This window comes from Sinocyclocheilus anshuiensis, unplaced genomic scaffold, assembly GCF_001515605.1.
Source record: "Sinocyclocheilus anshuiensis isolate Anshui unplaced genomic scaffold, SAMN03320099.WGS_v1.1 scaffold457, whole genome shotgun sequence".
NCBI lineage: Eukaryota > Metazoa > Chordata > Actinopteri > Cypriniformes > Cyprinidae > Sinocyclocheilus > Sinocyclocheilus anshuiensis.
In genome coordinates, this window is record NW_015537939.1 from 607,488 (window position 1) to 633,933 (window position 26,446).

A 26,446-nucleotide genomic window follows, 5' to 3' on the forward strand; every position below is an offset into this window, starting at 1 on the left:
TTTTATATATATATATATATATATATATATATATATATATATATATATATATAATAGCTGTGTAACAGACTTGGGACACTTCCATATTTTACAGACTTAAGTGTGTGATTTATGTCCATTATTTTCTTATTTTCCAGGAGGCATCCCTCTGTGCACTGATGAAGTTTGTTGCAGCAGAAGGCAAACACCCTCTCCAGAATCTGGACTTGATTGAGCACTACAGCTTTCCCAGGGAGCTCTTACGGGTTGGTTTTCTTTACAACTACATATATTGACATGTTGCAGACTGAAGTCATATACGAATAAAGCTTATTCCTCTCACAGACCCTGGTGGAGCATCTTCTCTCAACGAAAGAAGACATGTCATTGCTCATCTCCAGGTTTCAAGAGTTTTTGGAGATGGACGATGTGCGCTACTACGTCATGAGTTCAGTGCGAGACAACATTTACAGAGTCATGGGCCGAAACAAAAAGGTGAGTGTGGTTGTGTTTACATTGCCAGTTTTTCTGCATATTTATTCTGTATTATCAATTATACAAGCTTGTTTTTCTCTTTTTTAGGCTGTGATTCCTGTATATCAAAATAATGTGTACACACTCCTCTCAACCATCAACGTACCCAGCCACGGATCAAAAATTACACATTTTCTTGTCAAACAAGCATGTAAGTTTGCTTTATTCCCGTGGTATTGTCCCTACAAGACATTGTCCTTCATAAACACTATTTCTTGTTGTGCTTTATAGACAAACCTGAAGAATGGAAAGTAGCCAAACTAAAGGTACATACTTTTTTATTATACATTTCCGCATTTATTTGTCTAAAATTTATGCTGACGTTATAAATACATCATTTTTCCCATATAGGAGCATAAACGAGCTTTTGAGCAAATGTGGCTGCTGTTTCTCAAGTTCAAGGTAAAACAACCCTCACTATAGCATCACACTATACTCATTGTCTATAAAGACCTTTCCTAAGGTTTTTTGAGGTTCTTAACTGGTGTTTGGGCTCCCATAGTTACCTAGCAGCATGTACAAGAAGATCCTGGTGATCCTTCATGAGTCCATAATGCCACAGATGAGTGATCCCACACTTCTGATTGACTTCCTGAGCGCTGCCTATGACATTGGTGAGTCCAGGGTGTACTAAAGAATTATTATTCATGACATTAAAAGTTATATATCTGTAATGCACCTGTTTTTCTCAGGTGGGGCGATCAGTTTGTTGGCTCTGAATGGCTTGTTCATCCTCATCCATAAGCATAATTTGTAAGTATTAAACCAGGCAATTCTCTGATCGACATGACCATTTTAATATTTTTTATTCAAAACCATCTTTGTGGGGTTGTTGTGTAGGGATTACCCAGATTTTTATAAGAAGCTGTACAGTCTGCTGGATCCCTCCATCTTCCATGTCAAGTACAGAGCACGTTTCTTCCACCTGGTGAACATCTTCCTCTCGTCAACGCAAGTTTGCTCTCTACTCTTTTATTTTGGTTAAAGATCAATATGAGCATGAGTACATAAATGTCGTGTTTTGTTCTTAAATGCAGTGAAATAGTAACCCGTTTGCTCTGACAGACATCTGCCAGCCTATCTTGTGGCAGCGTTTGTGAAGCGCTTCGCTCGCCTGTCTCTCACAGCGCCACCTACAGCTCTCCTCATACTTCTGCCATTCATCTGTAATCTCATTCGCCGGCATCCCTCGTCATGTATATATACTGTTGGACATTGTTAGAAGACGAATTAAATCAAGTAGCAAGTTTAAAAAAAAATTCATTTTTAAAAATCCACATCACCCAAAGTGCCCATAGTTGAAGAAACAGCCGTATGCATTTTATGAACCTGAACTGAACTGTATTCATGTGTTAAATTCAGAGTCTTTCTGTCACACAGTGGATTTCTCAAGCATTCATGTTTCTCCACAGATGTCTCAGAAATCACATACTGTATATATGAACAAACGATCAGTTTTGCTCACTGCTTCTTCTCTGCTTCCAAGCATAAAATACAAAAGACTTTTCTGGCATTAGCATTTCTGTAAAAAGAACCTTCTGCACACAGTATCTCCTGAGACAATCTTCAACGAATCAAACAGAGGACAATGTGTCACCTCCAATTGTGATGAAAAATAAAATAAAAATTCACAAGGGGTTTCTAAAATTGAAAAGTTCAGCAGAGGCGAGCACGGATTAATTCGGCAGCTCCCCCTGAGAGGCTCACATTGTGGGACTAAACAGATATGATACCAGGACTCATTTTGTTCTGCCGAGGGTTTAATTGTTACCTTTGCAGTCTGCATATGCATTAGGTGTGGCTGAGCAGAACCAATAAATTCAGTGCTTGGTCATTACCAGTCTTTGTGAAAAGCGCTTATGCTGACTTCTGCATTAATAAATCTCACTGCTCGCCATAAAGCTCAGGTGTTTTGGATAAGGACTCCAATGACACAGGAGGAGGAACCAATGCAAACTGAATGAAGAGCATAAGCTGTAGAAGCAGCTAATGGCTTTGGCTTCATTTTGCTTGGATGGAACAGCTGTTTCTGCCACGGGATTGACATCCCGTGGTAACTAGGATTTACACAAATTTCAGTCTGGATCCAGAACACCTGAGAAGAGATGATGCCAACCCCTCAGAGGACCTCAGATGATGCCAACCCTGAAACAACATACAGAACTACCACATTTTGCTATAAGTTTGATTGCAACATATAATAATTGCTGTTAATAGTGTTCATCGTCTGTTTGATTACGTCTGTAACTGATTTTTTCCCGGTACATTTCTGCCATATGGACATCAACTTGACAGTCACCACTGATAAGCTACTACTAATATATTGTAGAAACTTAATTTTCTGTAAAGCTGCTTTGCAACGATTTGTATCGTGAAAAGCGCTATACAAATAAACTTGAATTTTCTCCAAACAGCTGTCTCAAAAAGTTGTTTCTCTCTCTCTCTCTCTCTCTCTCTCATTAGAGACACTAGAAAATTCCATCTTTTAAATAAACTACAGAATTTGTCCAATGACAAACCAATTTAAATCGAACCTGAAATCACTCGGTAATCACACAATTCTGATTGGTCCAGCCTGATGGGCGCAGTGAAAAGTAACTCGCTGCAGTAACCAACTGCTTTTGACAATAATTCCCACCTTAATAATGACATTTGAAAAGTTCAATTGGAAATGAATTTGAAAATACAGAGTGAAAAGTTATAATACGGTAGATAAATGATCTCAATAGCTCATAACTGATCGGCTTCCTGCAGTTCCTCCAGATGAGCACTAGGGGCGACCTCATCCTTTGACATGAACACACCCATACATTTTTTTTAGTGAAACAATCATGGCGCCGTCCGCGGACAGCAACGTGAAAGAAGAAAACAGTCAGATTTCATATAAGAAAGATATAAATACTAAAATAGGTCGTATACTACAAAACAAGAAACATGCTAACGACATATTCGACGTTATTCAATATTTGCAGGTATGTGATTCTTATTTCATAGTGGACTCAACACGTTACTCCGGTCTATAAGTACTCCTGTTATAAAACATACATTTTTTCTCACTTGCAGTCCGAAAAGGATAAAGAAATCATTTTCGCCACCGATGCTTGCAAAAGGCTTTTCTGTCAGTTGTTGGACAGAGGAGATCTTTATGTTGGTGATCTGCCTCAGGAAGAGGACCTCATGAGTGGTAACTTTACGTTAAATTACTGCATCTTAAGATCATTGGATAAACAAAGTTAATGTATTGGGCTGGCATCTGACTGTCCGATTTATCTGTATTTTACAGAGGAACGCTTACATAGGGCACATTTCTATGTGGTTATTACATATTGTGTATGCAAAACCAGCTATCAAGTTATGAACTTAAATATACACCATTTATTGTTTGTTTAATAATTTATTTTAATATTTGTGTATTTTTTATGAATTTTTTGTTGTCAAGTCCAATCTAAAAAGTAAACTTAAACGGTAAAATTCCCAGGTGATCGCAGTGCTGAAGACAAATGCAGTATATTCATAAGACACCGTTACAACAACTGTGTGGAGCTTCTGCTGGAAAACATAGGCCATGAAGCTTTCCAAGTGAAGGTGAGTGAAAGTGACATGATGGTTTAGTTTTTATAAACGTGGTCTTTTATGTAATTTACATATGCAGTAGATTGGAATATAAACAAATCAGATATCCGATAACTAACAGACTAGTGTTGTTTTAATATATATATTAAATATATATTTAATAATATAGTTTCAAGAGTTTTTGGAGATGGACGATGTGCGCTACTACGTCATGAGTTCAGTGCGAGACAACATTTACAGAGTCATGGGCCGAAACAAAAAGGTGAGTGTGGTTGTGTTTACATTGCCAGTTTTTCTGCATATTTATTCTGTATTATCAATTATACAAGCTTGTTTTTCTCTTTTTTAGGCTGTGATTCCTGTATATCAAAATAATGTGTACACACTCCTCTCAACCATCAACGTACCCAGCCACGGATCAAAAATTACACATTTTCTTGTCAAACAAGCATGTAAGTTTGCTTTATTCCCGTGGTATTGTCCCTACAAGACATTGTCCTTCATAAACACTATTTCTTGTTGTGCTTTATAGACAAACCTGAAGAATGGAAAGTAGCCAAACTAAAGGTACATACTTTTTTATTATACATTTCCGCATTTATTTGTCTAAAATTTATGCTGACGTTATAAATACATCATTTTTCCCATATAGGAGCATAAACGAGCTTTTGAGCAAATGTGGCTGCTGTTTCTCAAGTTCAAGGTAAAACAACCCTCACTATAGCATCACACTATACTCATTGTCTATAAAGACCTTTCCTAAGGTTTTTTGAGGTTCTTAACTGGTGTTTGGGCTCCCATAGTTACCTAGCAGCATGTACAAGAAGATCCTGGTGATCCTTCATGAGTCCATAATGCCACAGATGAGTGATCCCACACTTCTGATTGACTTCCTGAGCGCTGCCTATGACATTGGTGAGTCCAGGGTGTACTAAAGAATTATTATTCATGACATTAAAAGTTATATATCTGTAATGCACCTGTTTTTCTCAGGTGGGGCGATCAGTTTGTTGGCTCTGAATGGCTTGTTCATCCTCATCCATAAGCATAATTTGTAAGTATTAAACCAGGCAATTCTCTGATCGACATGACCATTTTAATATTTTTTATTCAAAACCATCTTTGTGGGGTTGTTGTGTAGGGATTACCCAGATTTTTATAAGAAGCTGTACAGTCTGCTGGATCCCTCCATCTTCCATGTCAAGTACAGAGCACGTTTCTTCCACCTGGTGAACATCTTCCTCTCGTCAACGCAAGTTTGCTCTCTACTCTTTTATTTTGGTTAAAGATCAATATGAGCATGAGTACATAAATGTCGTGTTTTGTTCTTAAATGCAGTGAAATAGTAACCCGTTTGCTCTGACAGACATCTGCCAGCCTATCTTGTGGCAGCGTTTGTGAAGCGCTTCGCTCGCCTGTCTCTCACAGCGCCACCTACAGCTCTCCTCATACTTCTGCCATTCATCTGTAATCTCATTCGCCGGCATCCCTCGTGTATTATTTATTTATTATTTTAATCTATACATTATTATTTTGTGTTTATTTGATATGTTTTTAAATATACATATTTATTTTTATTCATTTAAAATATGTACATTTACAAATATATACATATTTTATTTGTGTATTTATTATTTATTTATCATTTTTGTTTGTTTATTTTTTTCAAAATATATACATATGTTTATTTATTTTGTTTTTATTCATTTAAAAATATATGCATTTATTTGTTTGTTCAATTATTTATTTAATTTTTTATTTTGTATTAATGCACTGCAGAAGGTATGCCACTGATAGAATGATCAAATTATTATTAATTTAAAATAAATACATAATTATTTTTTATTTATTTAATATTTGTATATATTTAAAATACATATGTTTTATTTATTTGTGAATAAATAGCTATATGTGTGTGTATATGTATTTTTTGTACTTTGTGCATTTATTATTAATTTTATTTTTTTTAAATATATATATATACAAATATTTTTTTTATTTATTTGTCTCTCTCGCCTCCCCGAGCCCATTGAGTTTTAACAGATGCATTTATTTGTTTGTTCAATTATTTATTTAATTTTTTATTTTGTATTAATTACTATTTATTCTAAAAATGCATGTATTTAATTTATTATTCATCTTAATTTAAACCAGAATAAATATATACATTTATTTTTATTGATTGAAAATATGTACATTTACAAATATATACATTTTATTTATTTATAGTTTTTGTTTCTATTTAAAAATCTATGCATTTATTTATTTGTTAAATTATTTATTTAAAATATATATTTTTGTATTAGTTACTGTTTATTCTAAAAATAAAAATAAAAGCATTTATTTCATTTATTATTCATGGAATACAGGGACACTTGTCATTTTTCTGTATTTATTATGAAAAATTGTTCTTGTCAATTTTTTTAATCAGAGCCTTGCGATGACCCGTATGTGGTGGAAGAGGAAGATCCAGCTCACTGTCATGCTCTGGAGAGCAGCCTATGGGAGATCAAGGTAAGACTAAATCCAAGAATCTTCATATTGTTGTTTATTTGGAGCTATTCTTCATGACATTAACATTCTGACTGCCTCAACATGAGCAAACTCGACAAATAATTAACCTCTGAATATCTAAAAGGATATTGATGAAAAAAGGCCAATCTCTTAGACTTTGCAGAAGCATTACCACCCAGATGTGGCCAAGGCTGCCATGAAGATCAACGAGCCACTGACTGAACAAGAGGAAGATATCAGTGAGATGCTAGAGCTCTCGACATTTGAGGTAATTAGCACCATTTGGGAGTTTTGATAGTTATATTTGCCATGTGTTACAAGTATAAAATTGTTAAATTAATCATTATCCCCTCCACATTTTGTATGGCAGCTAATGGAGCGAGAACTCAAAGCTGAAAGGAAGACGATACCGCTAGAGTTTGACACAGCCACAGAGCTCCTGAAGAGCCCTAGAGAGGTGCTCGGAGTGCACTTTTCTCTAGAGTAACCACTCTCATTTGCAAATATGATCTTTCCAAAAATTTATTCTTTGTATTAAAAAAAGTTTGTGCAGTCAATTCCCTGGGCTGAAGAAATAAACATTTGCAAAAAATGAGCATGTGCTGAATATTTTGTGTCCTCTAGTGAGTGTTGATCAGACTGTAAAACAGCAGCACAAAGAAATAATCTAAAGAATACAATGGTACAAAATACCGCCCCCCCCCCATATATTCATAAACACCAGTTTATGAATATATAGTATTGCTGTAGTCTCAATACTATATATATTTTTCCCTTTTTTAACCGTTACTAAGCCTCTTAAAATAACAAATAAATCCAAACAGCATACATTTTATGAAAAAAAACTTACCTCTATAAAAATAGCATTACACAAAAATTCAGCCGCTTTGTTTTGCATAAATCTAAACATTCTATGTTGTGATTCTGTTCTTTTGCTGCTGCAGCATGTCGTTTTGCTCCAGCCCTCTAGGTGTCGCTAATGTGAGTACGTTCATTCCAGTACGTCAAAACGCAGCAGTGGTAAATGAAGTGCTTCTCTGTTGTACTGAACTTGGCTGTAGTAGTGTTAGGATTTTTCACTCGCTTTTGCAAAAATGTCCACCGAACGTCTCGCTAAAATCCCAGAGGTTGATTTAGATCCCAATGGCGTCTTCAAATACGTCCTCATACGGGTGCACAGCAAAGACGACGATTCATGTGTTGATATTGTGAGAGGATACGCATGGGCCGTGTATCATGGTAGGACTCCATTCAAGAGTTTGAATGAATGACATGTGATGTGCACATTTATTGAGTGCAATTGGTTTTGAATGTGAGAAAATACATTTTAAAGAAGTTTTAAAGCTGTAGTTGAATGGCAACTGCCAAATGTTGATTTTGGTTCAGGCAAACTTAATTCATATCCTAAATCATTGTATTTAGGCGAAATACTGGGCCAATATCGAATCTCTTGGTTTTGATACTGTTATTTATTATTAATTTATGATTAGTTATTTATAAATTATGATGTTTCTTTTAAGAATGTTTTATTTTAACAGTTTTTTTAAAGCAACCCAGTCGTTCTGCACTTATATGCGTTGACTCGTTCGTTCACTGAAGTGACTCACTCAAAACAGAAGACAGACTGCGTCCCAATGTGCATCCATCCTAAATTCTATGTGATTTTAGTCATTTTCAATACTTTTTAGGGTGGATAGTATGCACATTAGGACGCAGTGATAGTCTCCATATGCAGAAACAGCCAGTGAATGAATCTTTTTCAATGAACTGATTCAAAAGATTCGAGTCACTGGGAGAAATGGAACGAATAAATAAATGAAATAAATGTTTAGCATATTGAATTGTTGTGATTGGTCTCCTTTTTTTGCATATTGCTTTGTGATTGGTCTTTTATTTCTTACAACAATTAATCATCTATTTTGCATATTGCTATTATTATTTTCTCTTTCTTTCTTCCTCTGTATTAGATTTTCAACTTTTCTAGCTTTCATTTTACTAACGTTTTTTTTACTGCAGAAAAGCACTTGAGTTTTGCTTAAATACAAAATAGTTTATTAGTCTTTTTAGATATGTATTACAGTTTTTAGGAACTTTCTCCACACATTTGATAGGAGAACAAAAGTTTATTTGCGTCTAGCTACAAAACCTTCAAACATTTTATCTCCTCAAGCTGATATCTATGACCGTGTGGCCGGAGAACTGGAGAAAGGTGGAGGAGTGGATTGTGAATGTCTCGGAGGTGGAAGAATCAAACATGACAGTGCTGCAAAAAAGATCCACGTCTACGGTTATTCCATGGTACGTATGATGTTCTCATTTTAAACAATTTATATTCCTTTAATTTGATTATCCAGTAATCAGTTCCATCTTTTTTTTCAGGGATTTGGGAGAGCAAAGCATTCTGTTTCCACAGAGAAGATAGAAACCCAATACCCAGACTATGAGGTGACCTGGGCGGATGAAGGGTATTGAATGGGTTACATGGGTTAAATGACAGCTGCGTATAAGGACGCTATTTCAAACCTACCTGTCTTAACGCAGCATTCAAGTCTTGATGTGCCAAGGCTGAGAAAGAAAACTTTAATGGATTTCTGATATGGATGGATGGATAAGACATTTACTCCAAAACTAAAGGAGAGGCCTCCTTTTAACTTCATGTGTAGTTTAACACATGGCAACAATGAGAAAGGAATGCAATTATGTTTATGGCCATTGGTCTTTAAATATAGGAAATAATAAAATAAAGCAGGTTAAGTACTTCATCCAAACCATAAAATGTTATAAAGTGCAACACTAACATCCTGAAATGATAATAAAGTCCAGAGAAGTGCTCTAAGAAATTTCCAGAACTGCTTTTTTGTCATTCATTTGAGTTGGAAGAAATGTTTGTATGCGTCACAATGAGGGAAATATCTTGTTAAAGCAAATTACTGTGCTTAACTACAACATATAAAATATATATATTGTGATTTAATGATTTCTAAAGCACCATGCTATAAATCTGGACCCTCAGACCTGATCGGTGATTGTAAACCTTGCCTGATAAACTTGACGATCCACATCCGTTTGTCAGCATTTTTAATAGAACATGCCATTAGGAGCACTGACTTTCTTGACTTGAAATATTACGACCTAACAACATCCGGAGAATGTTATTAACATTTAAAAACAGCTGCATTAAGTCAGCACATTTTTTGTCATTTCAAGCCTGAAGATTAAAATAGAGATATTCTTGTATTAGTTGCATTTAAATTATTTAGTGCAAAGAAAACCGCAATGAATTGCACAACATCATATTTAATAAACGAGCTTACTTTTGCCTCTAGTACTGCATCTCTTATTGTGTAATTTTCTTTATTCATTTCTTGTTTCTTTGCTTATCTGTCAAGGTTTACCCTAGAAAAGGTTTACAATTTGCTACAATTAGTGAGACCAGAATGTGCCATTCATTTTAGCTAAATAGTAACATTGTCAAGTGAAGTGTCTGGTGTTGAGGCCAAAATAAACTGAACTGTCTGTGCTGCATATTTTCAGAAGGGCAGAGCAGTTTTAAAGGAAGGATCTGGCACTTGTCTGGGGGTTAAAATGTAAAGTCCAGGCATTATCTCTGTGTGGAAGCAGGAGGGAGGGACGCAGGTGAAGTTAATAACTTCATATGTGGCAGGACGGTGCTTTTGCTCACTGTACGCTGAAGAAGAGCTCTTGTTCTGTCTTCTGGTGGCAAAAGTAAAAACTGGATTCATGGCTACCTGCCACTGGATTCTCCTTGTGTGTCTCACACTCAATTTCTGTCAGAGGGGTGAGATCTGGTGTTTTTGTTTTGTATTTGTTGTTAACGTATTCAGGTCATTTGCTTAAAGTATTGAATGCCACTTTGGGACATTTGTGCGCTATTGAAGATTAGTCTTTGTTTTTATTTTTAGTGCTTTCAATTATACATTTTGGTGGCTGATATTTCTAATTATTAATATTTCTATACATAAGCTCCATTAAGTTAAATCGATGTTAAACCTGTATTAATGTAAATGCAATTTGTTTGCTGCTAAACCTGCACAACCATCTACACTATATTCTCAGTTTATACAATCTCTGGCATTTTACCATTGATTTTCTGAATTGTTTAAGAATTCTCGTCCTTGTATGTGGGAATGCAGCCTCATATCTGACATTTGTGTGTCAAGAGACCTTTGACTGCGTACTACGTGTGATTACTAAAAAGACAGACCTTTGTAACTCGAACAAGAGGAGATTTAGAAATCCAAGTGTTTTTAATGTCTTGAAGCCTAAATTCAGGCTAAATTGGACTTTCAATCACTTGCAGCATAATTTAACTGTTTCTTGAGCAGCAAATCAGCATATTAGAATGATTTCTGAAGGATCATGTGACACTGAAACCTAGTGTAATGCTGCTGAAAATTCAGCTTTGCCATCGCTGGAATAAATTACATTTTCAAATCTATTAAAAATTGATATTGTTTATATGTTAAATGTTCATATTACAGTTTTTACAGTATTTCTGATCTAATAGCCTAAATTCAGGCCAAATTGGACTTTCAATCACTTGCAGCATAATTTAATTGTTTCTTGAGCAGCAAATCAGCATATTAGAATGATTTCTGAAGGATCATGTGACACTGAAACCTAGTGTAATGCTGCTGAAAATTCAGCTTTGCCATCGCTGGAATAAATTACATTTTCAAATCTATTAAAAATTGATATTGTTTATATGTTAAATGTTCATATTACAGTTTTTACAGTATTTCTGATCTAATAAATGCAGCCAAGAGATTTCTTTTAAAAAAAATCTAACTGACCCCAAAGGTTTGAATGGTAGTATATGATTTCTGTGCTTAAATAGGTTCTTTATTATTAGTGCAGTAATAAACTCCCAGCAAAAACATCTTATATTTTACAAAAAAAAAAAAAATCTTATGTTTGACCAAAGTTGATTCAGCCACTTTATTTGTAATAACTTGAACATCATTTTAAATTTATTTATTTATTTATTTATTTAAAACCCTCAAATGGAGTTATTTTTCATGTAATTGCAAAATTCAATGTGATAATGTTATTTATGAAATATTGCATAAATGTTTTGTTAAATTTGAATGAAATAATTGCTCAAAGCTTTCATAATGTCTTTGTAATAGTACATTTATAGAAGTGTGATATGGTTGTGGATTTTATACACACAACTGTGAAAGGCCAATCACGTGTCTTCATCATTACTCTCATTCGCTAGCTGTGGCTCTGGAGCGAAATGACTGCATCAGTTCTCCAGAAAACAGATGTGATTTTGTTTGTGACTGCCAAGACTGTAGTGACGAGCAAGACTGTGGTAAGACACTGAATGTCTATATATTCATACCATCTGGTTAATGTATTTGTGTCCTTTTCTTGACATTTTTCCTGTTCTCATTTATTGGTTGAATGTTAGGTTATCAGGGACGGGACTTTGTGTGTGATTTTGAGCACGAGGGAAAGTGTGGATGGACTGTCCATTCAGATGAAGGTGGGTACATGTGGCAGAGACAGCAGAGAGGGAACACGCTCCCTGACAGCGGGCCGTCCTCTGACTACACCATTGGCACTTCCACAGGTACATGATAATTCAGCTTACCCTTCCTGCAGGAGCTCTTTATATTTATAAAGCCTTTCCAAATCCAGTGATAGATTTACTTATTACAAACTTAAACTGCATTCTAAGCTGCTTCAATGATTTTAAAAATGGAAATGCAAATTTAGGAAAGATAGATTTCTAAACAATTTTGATTAAAATTTAGAAGAATGTATAAAGAAAAAATACACTACTGTTCAAAAGTTTGGTGTCACTGTTTTTTATTGTTTTCATTCTCTTATTTAGAAAGCATGCATTAAATTGATCAAAAGTGACAGTAAAGACATTTATAATGTTACAAAGGTTTTCTATTTAAAATAAATAGTGATTTTGAAATCCCACAAAAAAAAAACCAATCAGTACAACTCTTTTCAACATTGATTATGATAATAAATGTTTCTTGATATATTAGTAGCCTACAGCATATTAGTAGAATTATGTGACATTGAAGACTGGAAAGTAATAGAAAATTCAGCTTTACCATCACAGGAATAAATTACATTGTAAAATTTTTTTTTTTTTTTAAATACCAAAAACATTAAAAAATATATATTCTTACTGACCCCAAACTGTTGAACGCTACTGTATATTTTAGGTGATGTAATTGGTTATAATTATATGCATATATTTTATTTATTAAATTAAGTCCACTTAATTACTTGCATCTATAATAATTGTACAAAAATTACAAAATGGTGTTTGAAATAGTTTTATTCAAAAATGTTTCAGTAAGAATTTAAATTCATTAATGTTAGCTAATGCATTAGTTATCTTAAACTAATAATTAACTTTTTTACAACGTTTATAAATCTACAAAAATGTGCATTGCTCATTTAAGGTTAAAGTTAATATCTGCATTTAATATCTTTCATTAATAATTCATACTTGTTGTTAATACATTTACCAATGCTAATTTATACAAATTTACATTTTAAATGTATTAATATATGTAGAAAAAAACATTAACAAAGATTTTTAAATGCTGTAAAAATGTTATTCATGATGCCTAACAACAATACTGAAGCTTTATCAAGGTTTCTCTTCATGTAATGTGTCTGTTTTCCTCAGGCTGGTTCATGGCAGTGACGGCTGTGACTTCAGATACTCCCAGAACCACTGTGCTTGTGTCCCCTACAATAAAACATTCCTCTCCTACCTGTCGCCTTCGGCTCAGATACTTCATCTGGGACTCAGGTTCACACACATACTAACACATTCAAAACGTTATTGAAAACTGACCAGTTAATATGAAGAGCAGAATTAAATGAAGATAGGGACACATCTAACCCTATAGGTGTGTGTTTTAGGTTACACAGGGTTGGGTGACACCCCACTGTGGGGATCGGTGTGGCAAATTGATGGCGAGAAAGCAGTGGTATGGAGACCAGAGAGCTCCAGCATCCGCAGCTGGAGGGAGGCCACCATCTACCTGGGCCGTATCTCGGGCCCTTTCTATATCCAGCTTCATTCGAGACGCAGTGAAGGGAAGCAGGGAGATGTGTCCATCGATCAGATGGAATTCCTAGATTGTGCCCTGCCAGGTAAAGAGAAATAAAAAAAATGGTAAAATTAATTCACGAACAGAACAACCAGAAGCATGATTCAGCTATTTTATTTTATTTTAATTTTTAATTTTTTTTTTTTTTTTTGTGGGTGCACCAATGAAAGCCCAGTTAAAATAAATAGTGATTTTGAAATCCCACAAAAAAAAAAACAATCAGTACAACTCTTTTCAACATTGATTATGATAATAAATGTTTCTTGATATATTAGTAGCCTACAGCATATTAGTAGAATTATGTGACATTGAAGACTGGAAAGTAATAGAAAATTCAGCTTTACCATCACAGGAATAAATTACATTGTAAAATTTTTTTTTATCAAAAGTGACAGTAAAGACATTTATAATGTTACAAAGGTTTTCTATTTTATTTAAAATAAATAGTGATTTTGAAATCCCACAAAAAAAAAACCAATCAGTACAACTCTTTTCAACATTGATTATGATAATAAATGTTTCTTGATATATTAGTAGCCTACAGCATATTAGTAGAATTATGTGACATTGAAGACTGGAAAGTAATAGAAAATTCAGCTTTACCATCACAGGAATAAATTACATTGTAAAATTTTTTTTTTTTTTTTAAATACCAAAAACATTAAAAAATATATATTCTTACTGACCCCAAACTGTTGAACGCTACTGTATATTTTAGGTGATGTAATTGGTTATAATTATATGCATATATTTTATTTATTAAATTAAGTCCACTTAATTACTTGCATCTATAATAATTGTACAAAAATTACAAAATGGTGTTTGAAATAGTTTTATTCAAAAATGTTTCAGTAAGAATTTAAATTCATTAATGTTAGCTAATGCATTAGTTATCTTAAACTAATAATTAACTTTTTTACAACGTTTATAAATCTACAAAAATGTGCATTGCTCATTTAAGGTTAAAGTTAATATCTGCATTTAATATCTTTCATTAATAATTCATACTTGTTGTTAATACATTTACCAATGCTAATTTATACAAATTTACATTTTAAATGTATTAATATATGTAGAAAAAAACATTAACAAAGATTTTTAAATGCTGTAAAAATGTTATTCATGATGCCTAACAACAATACTGAAGCTTTATCAAGGTTTCTCTTCATGTAATGTGTCTGTTTTCCTCAGGCTGGTTCATGGCAGTGACGGCTGTGACTTCAGATACTCCCAGAACCACTGTGCTTGTGTCCCCTACAATAAAACATTCCTCTCCTACCTGTCGCCTTCGGCTCAGATACTTCATCTGGGACTCAGGTTCACACACATACTAACACATTCAAAACGTTATTGAAAACTGACCAGTTAATATGAAGAGCAGAATTAAATGAAGATAGGGACACATCTAACCCTATAGGTGTGTGTTTTAGGTTACACAGGGTTGGGTGACACCCCACTGTGGGGATCGGTGTGGCAAATTGATGGCGAGAAAGCAGTGGTATGGAGACCAGAGAGCTCCAGCATCCGCAGCTGGAGGGAGGCCACCATCTACCTGGGCCGTATCTCGGGCCCTTTCTATATCCAGCTTCATTCGAGACGCAGTGAAGGGAAGCAGGGAGATGTGTCCATCGATCAGATGGAATTCCTAGATTGTGCCCTGCCAGGTAAAGAGAAATTAAAAAAATGGTAAAATTAATTCACGAACAGAACAACCAGAAGCATGATTCAGCTATTTTATTTTATTTTAATTTTTACTTTTTTTTTTTTTTTTTTTTTAATATTCCGACTTTATTCTTGTATTGCTAGGACTTTATTACCGTAATTTTGACTTTTTTTCTCAAAATATTCCAACTTTATGCTTGTATTGCTAGGACTTTATTCCTGTAATTTTAACTTTTTTCTCAACTATTTTATTATTTTATTTTGTTATTTATTTTATTTTATTTTTCATTAGAGGACACCAGTTGCATTCCTGGCTCGCTTTTCTTTTCTTTATTTGTTTACATAGATCAGTTGTGCAACTTAATTATCAAAGGTACAAATACATTTTTTAGAGGTTGCATTTAAAATCCACTTGCCTCATTTTGAATGTTCATGGTCCTTCAGGGATCAATGCATTAGATGGATCACAGTTTTAGTGATAATAAGGATGTTTGGATTCTCTCTCTCTTCCAGTTCCCCCTGAAAATGGAACATGCGGTCGTGGATTTGTGACATGTAAGCGGGAAGGATGTGTGGAGGACTATAAAGCGTGTGACGGCACGGATGACTGTGGTGATGGAACAGATGAAGAGAACTGTGGTGAGAGACCGTGAATCTAGCGAGAGAAATCAGTGATGTGTTATGATGAGATGTTATTTCATTGATTTAGTCTTCAGCGCATTTGATTCCTGTGTTAGATCGCTGGTCTGCAGTCATAATCACTGATGTTTTGTTATGTTGATGTGTATTTAGTATATACAGAGGACATGAGCTGTGACTTTGAAGATGGCACTTGTGGATGGGACCTACGAACGATATCATCCTTGAAATGGACAAGGACCAATCAGATGAATATATCACTTTCTGAGCCTCTAAAAGGACCTGGGAGAGACCACACAACTAATACGGTGGCAGGTTTGTGCGGCCCGGTCTGAACTTATTTATATTGTTTAATGTACAAAAGTTCAAATATTTTAATACAGCATATACTCTACCATTCAAAAGTGTGGGGTCAGTAAGATTTCTTTTTTAAGAAAGAAAGAAAGAAATTATCATTTTTATACAGTGAGGATGCATTAAAATGATTGCATTAACGTGACAATAGTGACATAATTTTACAAACAATTTCTATTTCAAATAACTGCAGCTCTTTGGAACCTTCTATTCATTAAAGAATCCTGAAAAAAAAAATATCACGGTTTCCACAAATAAAAATGTTTTCAACATTAATGATAATAAGAAATGTTCTTGTGCACCAAATCACCATATTAGAATTATTTCTGAAGAATCTTGTGGCTGATTTTCAAAGTTTAATAATATGCATATTGTATTTTAATCAAATAAATGCTTGATTTTGAATGGTAGAGTATCAAAAACTATCATTGATTTATGACCATTTTTATTTTACTTTAGTGAACTATAGAGCCATTAAAATGTTTTTTAATGTGTATTTTATTCAGTTTTTTCCCCCAGTTTTTATTTTTATTTCTGTTCTCATTTTAGTTTTTGTTAAAGATAACAATAAATTGTGCACTGAAATAGTCTCAAAATAAGCATCAATTAATTATTGCTCTTCAGGACATTTCTTGTATGTGACCAAACCTGATGTCATGAAGAGTGATTGGACGTCTTTTCAAAGCCCTCCCCTGGCACCTACCAATGACACACATCCTTGTCGGGTAAGTATATAGTACCAAATGCCTTACTTAATGCACTTGTTTTATCAAAAATCTATCCACATAATCAGGTTTAGGTGGGTGTCTCAATGTCTATAGTGGTTATGGCCTTAAATTTTACACCCATTTTTCATAATTACAGATGGTAATGTACACACATCAGTTTGGCCGAGTGTCTGGCGGACTTTCTGTGTTGGTGGCCGAGAAGCAGATCTATCCTGTATGGGAACGTGGAGGTGCTCTCGGAGACTTGTGGGTAAAGGCTGAGGTGGAGTTTGTTGTCAACAGCACGTTCCAGGTACATGAACTCATCGCTCCACTGGCAACATCACACAAGGTTGTCACTTTTTATTACACTGCTATCATAAAAAGCTATCTAATTTATTGATCTTGCCCCAATCAGATTCTGTTTGTTGCTGCCATTCGAGACCAAGCTTACGGAGGGATCGCTATCGATGATATTGTGTTGTCCCCTGAGTGCCACTTATCCAATGGTACTCTCTAGTCTCTAGTTTTACGCCTGTCTACATTGATTATACACCACAACTGTAGGCTTGGCTGTATATTGTCTGTAATTTTATAAAAAATTATTCAATAGTCTCTCTCTCTTGCATTTCCCTGCTTATAGAATCAATGCCACGTCCAGAATTTCCAAAGCCTCCCGCTCACCCTTGCACAGATGACGATCTAAAGATCTGTGACTTTAAGGAGGACTGTCCTGCTGGAGAAGATGAGGCTCAGTGTGGTGAGTTCCCCCATTATTTATATGTTCACGTTCAGTGTATTTGCATGCTTTTTTGTTGTATTTAAGTGTATAATTACACCAAAAAAAACAAAAAAACATCTTTTGCTATTTATAAGTCTGTTTAGTTTTATATTTAAGATCTTTAAAAAAAAAAAAGATCATATCGCACATTTCTTCCCAATGGCACATTTTCTATTTATTTATACGTTTTCTATTTATTTTATGATATAAAATAATCATATTCACACAATGTTGTGTACATAGGGGACTTCTCATATGAGTTGGGAAGCTCTGGCTGGACAGATACCAGTATAGGGAGCCAAGCTTGGGAGCTAAAACTGGAGTATAATGACACTCTGAAAGGTGAAAAATCAGTTTTTATTATGATGGAACTAGGAAATGATTGTTTGAGGTAAGTGAAATTAGTTTCATTTGTGTGTGTGTGATTAGAGGAGTTCCTGACTGTGACTGGCGCTCCTGGGCAGCAGCTAAGTGAAGCCCAAACTCGTACCCCTCTCTTGGGTCCATCAGGTCCAGCATGCATCCTTCAGTTCTCCTACAGTCTCAGCGGCAGTAACCCACACATAGGTACAACATCAGCTGTAATACACCTGTCTCACCTCTGCAAGTCGGTATGATGGTAGACTATAGATTCTCTTGCTCTCTCTGCAGGTGATCTGGCAGTGTATGTTGTAGACAGTGTGTTAGGGACTCATCCTGTGCTGTGGGAGTTTTCTGGAAGGACCAATGAGATGGCAGGGATTTGGGTAAAGGAGGAAGTCTATGTTGGAGCCAGAGATCATCGCCTTCAGGTAGACTGTCTAGTTGTGTGTCTGCTTTTCTGTCTGTCTCTCTATTTACATCTATCTATCTATCTATCTATCTATCTGTCTGTCTGTCTGTCTGTCCATCATCCATCCATCTATCTATCTGTCTATCTATGTCTGTCGTTCTGTCTGTCTATCCATCCATCCATCCATCTATCTATCTATCTATCTATCTGTCTGTCTGTCTGTCTGTCTGTCATTCTGTCGTTCTATCTATTGTCCTATCGTTCTATCTGTCATTCTATCTGTCTTTTGTCATTCTCAGTTAGAGTTCAGGGCCCGTGCTGAAGCGCTCTCCCCAAGTACCCAGATTGCAGTGAAGGATGTGCACTTTGTTGACTGTTCTGCTCTGTTTGTGCCCTCTGGTGGTGAGTAGGAACAAATAATTCTTTATTTTTTTTATTTTCATTGTTTTAACTGGTTGTTTTACATTGTCTTTTTGCATCATCATCATCTATTTTTTCCCCTCTTAACAGAAATATCATGCAATTTTGAGATAAATTTGTGCGGATGGTACCAGGACCAAACAGATCATTATGACTGGAGGCTTCATAGTGGAATGGACCATACTGTCCATGATGGTCAGGATGCTTTTGATGCTGACTGAATTAGTAATTGTTTTTTATGTTTGAAAACATCAGCATTCTAATACAAACATCTTTCTTTTCTTATCTCTTTCTTTCTCAGGTAGGAGTCTGGTGGTGGATATGTGGGACACTTCACTGCGAGGTCTTTCTGGACGTCTCCTGTCAGTCAGACAGTATAGTAACTCAGAGCACTGTCTGTCCTTCTTCTACAAACTCTATGGGCCAAACACAGGTGGATCTGAACACCTTATTCCCAGCTTCTTAAAATATCAGTTTAGTTAAGCTGATGTGTGAGCAGAAGGTCCTACAGCTTATGCAGAGTAACTGATTCAAACATTACACTTCTTTATAATTCATTTGTTTCATCTTCTCTTTCCCAGGCGCTCTCAGTGTAAACCTTCTATTTGCTGACAGCTCAGAAGAGCTTTTGTGGACGCGCAACGGTGCCCATGGAAACGTTTGGCATGAGGGCCATTGCTCTGTGCCTCCTCAGCTCACCACTTTCCAGGTGCACACAAAAGTTGTTTACACACCTAAAGGATAATTGTCAGCAAAAGCTCTAAAAAAACACATAATGACTTTGTGAATGACCACAGATAATGGCTTACAAGATTATTATTATTGCATAAACTGACTACATTAAGCATCTTATGACTGTAAAAGGGGATGTTTAACATTTTTAATATTAACAATTGCTTTAATCTTCTTATCCTTGTTTCTACTTATTTTTTATTCTGTCTCTCTTTATCTCTCATGTAGCTGGTGTTTGAGGCCACTCGCTCTGGTTTTGACGGTCAGTTGGCTTTAGATGATGTGGCGTTTGTGGCAGGACCATGTTCTTTGCCTACTATGTGCTCATTTGAGAGTCAGACTTGTGGCTACACCAGTTCTGGAAGAGCCAGGTGGATACACCAGAGTTGGGCTTCAACAAAAACTGGACCCAAGACGGACCATACCTTGGAGACAGAAAATGGTGAGGGAAATATGAAAATTAAAGAAATTCAAGCTCAGTTTTGATCAAACACTTTTGCATTCAGTGTTTTTGTGTCTCATTCACTAACAGCTCATAATCCAGCTCAAGCAAATAGTTCACCAAAAAATTTTTTTTTTTAATTTACTCGCCCTCAGGCCATCGTAGATGTAGATGAGTTTGTTACTTCATCGGAACAGATTTAGAGAAATTTAGCATTACATCACTTGCTCACCAATGGATCCTCTGCAGTGAATGGGTGCCGTCAGAATGAGAGTCCAAACAGTTGACAAAAACATCACAATAATCCACAAGTAATCCACACGACTCCATCAATTAACCCAATTAACTCCATCCCAGTCCATCAATTAACGTCTTATGAAGTGAAAAGCTGTGTGTTTGTAATATGGATGGGAGTCGTGTGGATTACTTGTAAATTATTGTGGTTTTTATCAGCTGTTTGGACTCCCATTCTGACGGCACCCATTCACTGCAGAGGATCCCTTGGTGAGCAAGTGATGTAGAGCTAAATTTCTCCAAAACAAACTCATTTTACATCTTGGATGGCCTGAGGGTGAGTACATCTTCAGAAATTTTTTATTTTTGGGTTAACTATTCCTTTAACCTGTTTTTACCAGGTTTTCTCTTTTAGCTGGATTAGTTCCAATAAATTATACGAATGGTATGTTGTGACCAGGTTTCTACATGCTGGCCCACAGCAGTTCTGACGTCCTTCCCGAGGGCAGTGTGACCACCTTCACTTCCCCTGTGCGTAGAGGTTTGTCTCACACCGAATGTGTACACTTCTGGTACCATACAGGAGGAGAAAAACCAGGTAAGAGAACATTATCTCATAAGTGTGTGTACAACTATTCATTCGCAGGTAAAAACAGTATATGTGTCCCCACACAGGCACGCTGAAAGTCTATGTAAAGCCAACTGATGGAAACAGGATACAGTTATTCTCCAGTAGCATCAGGCAGGGACATGCTTGGCGTCATGGCCAAGGCAATGTCAACTGGCATGGGGATTGGCAAGTAAGAGATCTGATGCCTTGCATTGTTTAGTAATGTAATGCAGTGAAACCTGTTTTGTTAGTTTATTGTGTTTAATAAAAGGTGTGAGTGTGAGCTTTTATGTATTTTTGGGATTCAGCTGGAGTTTGAGGTGAAAGGTGAAGCAAGTAATCCACACGACTCCATCAATTAACCCAATTAACTCCATCCCAGTCCATCAATTAACGTCTTATGAAGTGAAAAGCTGTGTGTTTGTAATATGGATGGGAGTCGTGTGGATTACTTGTAAATTATTGTGGTTTTTATCAGCTGTTTGGACTCCCATTCTGACGGCACCCATTCACTGCAGAGGATCCCTTGGTGAGCAAGTGATGTAGAGCTAAATTTCTCCAAAACAAACTCATTTTACATCTTGGATGGCCTGAGGGTGAGTACATCTTCAGAAATTTTTTATTTTTGGGTTAACTATTCCTTTAACCTGTTTTTACCAGGTTTTCTCTTTTAGCTGGATTAGTTCCAATAAATTATACGAATGGTATGTTGTGACCAGGTTTCTACATGCTGGCCCACAGCAGTTCTGACGTCCTTCCCGAGGGCAGTGTGACCACCTTCACTTCCCCTGTGCGTAGAGGTTTGTCTCACACCGAATGTGTACACTTCTGGTACCATACAGGAGGAGAAAAACCAGGTAAGAGAACATTATCTCATAAGTGTGTGTACAACTATTCATTCGCAGGTAAAAACAGTATATGTGTCCCCACACAGGCACGCTGAAAGTCTATGTAAAGCCAACTGATGGAAACAGGATACAGTTATTCTCCAGTAGCATCAGGCAGGGACATGCTTGGCGTCATGGCCAAGGCAATGTCAACTGGCATGGGGATTGGCAAGTAAGAGATCTGATGCCTTGCATTGTTTAGTAATGTAATGCAGTGAAACCTGTTTTGTTAGTTTATTGTGTTTAATAAAAGGTGTGAGTGTGAGCTTTTATGTATTTTTGGGATTCAGCTGGAGTTTGAGGTGAAAGGTGAAGGAGACTTATTCAGTTTTATCGCCATTGATGACATCACCTACTCGACTCACAGCTGCCCCACAACAGGTCAATCAAAATATACACCATTTATTTTCTCAATACCCATTCCTGTTCTTATTGTGAAAGAATTAGTGCATGTTATTTAAAATAGAAAAAAAATATCTTCAAAAATCTTCATAATCTTGCTCCGCCCTTGACAACTTTCCTTTTCAGATGATATCACCAAACACATCTTATTTTTTATTATTAATATTCTATTTCTTTTTTTTATAATTAATTATGTTGTTCTATATATTGTTCTATATATATATATATATATATATATAATATCTTAGATTGTTTATCTTTTTTTGTGTTGTAATAATTGTTATTTACATTATGTATGTATTTCAGATAGCATCTGTGATTTCGAGAAAGGTCTGTGTGGTTGGTCCAATACTCAGAACCCATCTGTAGACTGGTTAGACTGGGACCTGACTAGTGTGCAAGCTGAGATGTTCTACAGCACACCACCATATGACCACACACTATACACAGAAGAAGGTGATTTATGCTCTTAACTCATAATAAAGATTTTGTCACCAGCTCATGTATTTTTGAGGAACTAGGTGTAATTTAGTCTCTTTTCTGACTCTAGGACACTTCTTGGTCCTTCCTAACTCCCAGCGTGACACCGCTACCCAGAATGCCTGGCTGCTGAGCCCTCACCTGGCACCAACCAAAGGAACCTGTCTGAGCTTTTGGGTTTATCAGCCAACCATGTGTATGTATATATGTATCTATATCATCAAATGGTTAGTTTTAGTTGTCAGTGACCAAGTTTGTTCAGAAGTTTGGAATCATTTTTTGAAAGAAATTAGTACTTCTATTCAGCAAGGATGCATTAAAATGGACAAAAGTGACGTTTATACATTTATAATGTTACAAAAGTTTTCTGTTTCAAATAAATTGTTCTTTTGAATTTTATATTCATATATGCAATATTAAGCAGCACAACTGTTTTCCAAATCAACATATTAGAATGAAGGATCATGTGACACTAAAGAATGGAGTAATGGCTGCTGAAAATTCAGCGTTGCCATCACAGGAATAAATTGAATTTTAAAATATATTCAAATAGAAAACAGTAATTTACATTTTTAATAATATTTCACAATAATACTGTTTTTATTTTATTTTGTATCAAATAAGTGCAGCCTTGGTGAGCATAACAGATTTTTTTTTTTTTTCAAAAACGTACATTCTTATCAACCCAAACTTCTAACATATTTGTCAAACGGTCTCTCTAGCGATTATACACCATACTTTTCCTTAAAACCAGCATCCCACTATTACATATCCTGTAAAATGCACTGTTAGTCACTTTGGATTTAATTTATTAATGATTGTTATATTGCTTTCTTGGTGAAGATGACACTAAACTCACAGTGTGGAGGCTGTCTGAAGGGACCAGACATGAATTGCTGACGTTGCATGAAGGAGGTGGAGACTGGAAACTCTTCAGTGTCAATATCACCTCAGAAACAGAGTACCAGGTTACCAAAGCCAACTGTACTCTATGTTCATATAGGTTTTTATATTATAATGTGAGTGTGATTATACTGACTGTCTGTGTTTTAACGGGAGGCAGATTGTACTAGAAGGATTTAAAGGCGAGAAGGGTGTTCTTGCTTTGGATGACATACGCTATACTGTCGGGGTGAACTGTGCTGGGCAGAAGACAGACCAAAGTAAGAGTTCTTCCTATAGCAAGATTTAGTTTACTTTTGAGTCATTTACATTTTTATGTATTCTTGTTACCATCATACCTATGATTCTGTGTGAACATGCATGAGATAGGTGTGAAAACTTTGTTTAGTAAAAATCTTTTTATATACTTTCATATATATTTTCAGCCTCATCTGACAACACAGGAACCATTGTGGCCTCTGTTGTAGTCGTCATTGTGCTCTTAATGCTTCTCGCTGCCTTGCTGGTGTTCTACCTGAAGACTAAACATAAAGCCAATGCTTTAATACAGGAGTCAAACGTATCTCATATAAACTGCGTTGGCTTTGGCAATGACATGTATGAATCTGGAAATGCTGTAAGTTATCTGGCTATATATGGTCTTGTTTTGTGTTGAAGGGATTCGGACATTATACACTCACCCCCCTTGTATTCCAAACCCGTACTTCATTTCTGTTGTGGAGATCAAAAAGATGCATTTTATGTTTGTTTTACACTAAATGTACTTATTGTATGGCTTAAGAAGTCATGTTTGAAGGCTTAAGAAGTCACATAGGTACTGTTATTGAGTTTTTGCATCATTTCTGAAGCTTGAAAAAGCTCTAGTCACCATTTATTGTAATTGCATGGAAAAGAACAACCAGTATAGTCTTCAGAATTTCTCGTTTTGTGTTCCACCGATGAAAGAAAGTCATATTGGTTTACTATAATCTCTAATAATATAAACTGCTCCAATATTTCAATATCATTTTGTGTGCTTGCTTGTTTACAGGAACGTATGGAGGGGGTGAATAAAAATACAGGACCGTAGGAGTTTGTTTTGGTGACTTTGCCACCAACTGGCAGCCTTTCAGTAAAACGGTCGACATCACAGCAGGAGAACTACTTGTGTCGCTGTGGCAGGACTAGCCCAGTCATAACACATGCAAAAACATACTACACAATATAGAGTTATCTTTACTAAGAGTGAAATATTGGGGTCAAATAACTTCACTATTGGCTGTTCTATATGCCATCACAGGATATAAATTAACATCTTCAAACAAGTAGACCAATCCAATATAATGTAATTTAATATATGATCTACAGTATAAACAGAACAGCAGCGTAAACAAAAAGCAAACAAATCAACAAGCCCCGTGGTATTAGATGTTCATGATGTATATTGTTAGAGGTTTTGTGGTGTAAGTGTTCATCATGGCCATCACTGAGAAAGATGTAACTAGTGGATGGTCTTTCAACTTTATGGATTCTCTCTATTAAACAGAGGTTCCAGAAGAATGCACTACATTTTCAAGGCTACAATGCATAGTTTTTGTTATGGGAGAGGTGAAAATTTAAGTAAATGAACCATTTGAGGTGTTAAGTGTTGCTCCATAAATCAAAATATTGTATTGTATTCCCATTCTGCATATGAAAATGTAACATTAAATTGATCATTTATTTAAAAATTGTATCATCTGCAATTAATAGGAATATTATGCAACTTTAATATTCTCTCAAAGGATATCTTAAAGTGTAAATAAATTGTACATGTATGTCGATGATAGATAGATAATGACTGCCTTAAAAAGTTGTTTTATCCATTAGCAAGGTGTTTATTAAATGTTATCTTCTACTGAAAAAATATATAAACGACAAAAAGATTACAAATAAAGTTGCTGTTTTTTGAAAATATGTCGTGAAAAGCGTCTATAATAGGCTACCACAGTAAAAGTTGCTGTCAGCTTGTTAAAGTCGCTTCCACATATATTCAAGAGGGACACAAAAGGCGCCCTCATCGCGGAATGTATTTTATAAAATAAACATTGCGAATATAACAAACATTTTTCTCATATACAATTATGACGTATTTTCTTTTCAAACTCAACACTACAGACAGATCCGAAACTGAATTACGGCGTCTCTTAGCAACGGCGATGTCTCCACGGCAACATTCTAATCCGCCTGTCGAACAGCTTCAGTAGGGTAATTCAAGCAACAAAATACTCGCGCTTCGTCAACAGTAAAAGATGAAAAGCTTTGCTGTGTTCAAAATTAAAGCTCGGATTATAAAACCAATGAAGGGGAGCAAAATATCGCTGTTTATGAATTGTTTTTGAGAAGTGACTCGTGGAGGGGTAACAGACACGACCGCGTGACAGTGATGCTGTGACTAAATTCACTATTATCTATCCCTGCAACCTGCATTGCTGTGCAAAAACCTGTCAAATAGTGAATACTTGCACTTACCGGCAGGATGGACCCCAGTGTGCTCATATTCTTACTTTACGTGATGATAGCCCACGGGCTGGTGTGTGGACTGATGCAGTACAGGAGACAAGCAGCCAAACCTCACAAATGCCTAATGTGGTGCTCCAGGTAAGATGTTTTTTATGTGTATTTTACATTTAAATTTACATTTAGTCATTTAGCAGATGCTTTTATCCAAAGTGACTTACAAATGAG

At 35.6% G+C, this 26,446-nt stretch overlaps 2 protein-coding genes and 2 pseudogenes across 2 annotated transcripts; all 4 read left to right on the top strand.

The window, feature by feature from the left end:
- LOC107662539 (tRNA pseudouridine synthase A, mitochondrial-like) overlaps positions 1 to 1,735 on the top strand; it is a 7,325-nt pseudogene extending 5,590 nt beyond the window's left edge.
- Positions 1,736 to 3,218: 1,483 nt separating this feature from the next.
- On the top strand, positions 3,219 to 7,421 carry LOC107661398 (nucleolar complex protein 4 homolog; annotated as a pseudogene).
- Positions 7,422 to 7,592: 171 nt separating this feature from the next.
- phpt1 (phosphohistidine phosphatase 1) lies at positions 7,593 to 9,906 on the top strand. The gene is made up of 3 exons (XM_016450954.1): positions 7,593 to 7,839; positions 8,771 to 8,898; positions 8,980 to 9,906. The coding sequence occupies exons 1-3, from the start codon at positions 7,695 to 7,697 to the stop codon at positions 9,070 to 9,072; spliced, it is 366 nt and encodes a 121-aa protein (XP_016306440.1). The 5' UTR covers positions 7,593 to 7,694; the 3' UTR covers positions 9,073 to 9,906.
- Positions 9,907 to 10,341: 435 nt separating this feature from the next.
- On the top strand, positions 10,342 to 25,321 carry mamdc4 (MAM domain containing 4). The gene is made up of 28 exons (XM_016452617.1): positions 10,342 to 10,399; positions 11,843 to 11,938; positions 12,038 to 12,199; positions 13,286 to 13,411; positions 13,525 to 13,758; positions 15,891 to 16,016; positions 16,170 to 16,331; positions 16,995 to 17,095; positions 17,235 to 17,390; positions 17,496 to 17,586; positions 17,721 to 17,837; positions 18,102 to 18,200; positions 18,288 to 18,425; positions 18,510 to 18,649; positions 18,930 to 19,032; positions 19,141 to 19,245; positions 19,352 to 19,483; positions 19,632 to 19,759; positions 20,011 to 20,224; positions 20,919 to 21,056; positions 21,134 to 21,258; positions 22,246 to 22,336; positions 22,664 to 22,813; positions 22,908 to 23,033; positions 23,681 to 23,805; positions 23,901 to 24,000; positions 24,166 to 24,356; positions 24,771 to 25,321. Exons 1-28 carry the CDS (start codon positions 10,342 to 10,344, stop codon positions 24,807 to 24,809), a joined length of 3,573 nt encoding a protein of 1,190 aa, XP_016308103.1. The 3' UTR covers positions 24,810 to 25,321.
- The last annotated feature ends 1,125 nt before the right edge of the window (positions 25,322 to 26,446 follow it).

Coding starts and splice junctions, on each gene's coding strand:
- mamdc4 (XM_016452617.1), top strand. CDS start 10,342: ATGGCTACCTGCCACTGGATTCTCCTTGTGTGTCTCACACTCAATTTC. Junction 18,426..18,509: donor CGGCAGTAACCCACACATAG/GTACAACATCAG, acceptor CTCTCTCTGCAG/GTGATCTGGCAGTGTATGTT. Junction 19,760..20,010: donor CTCAGCTCACCACTTTCCAG/GTGCACACAAAA, acceptor TCTCTCATGTAG/CTGGTGTTTGAGGCCACTCG.
- phpt1 (XM_016450954.1), top strand. CDS start 7,695: ATGTCCACCGAACGTCTCGCTAAAATCCCAGAGGTTGATTTAGATCCC. Junction 7,840..8,770: donor CGCATGGGCCGTGTATCATG/GTAGGACTCCAT, acceptor TATCTCCTCAAG/CTGATATCTATGACCGTGTG. Junction 8,899..8,979: donor ACGTCTACGGTTATTCCATG/GTACGTATGATG, acceptor CTTTTTTTTCAG/GGATTTGGGAGAGCAAAGCA.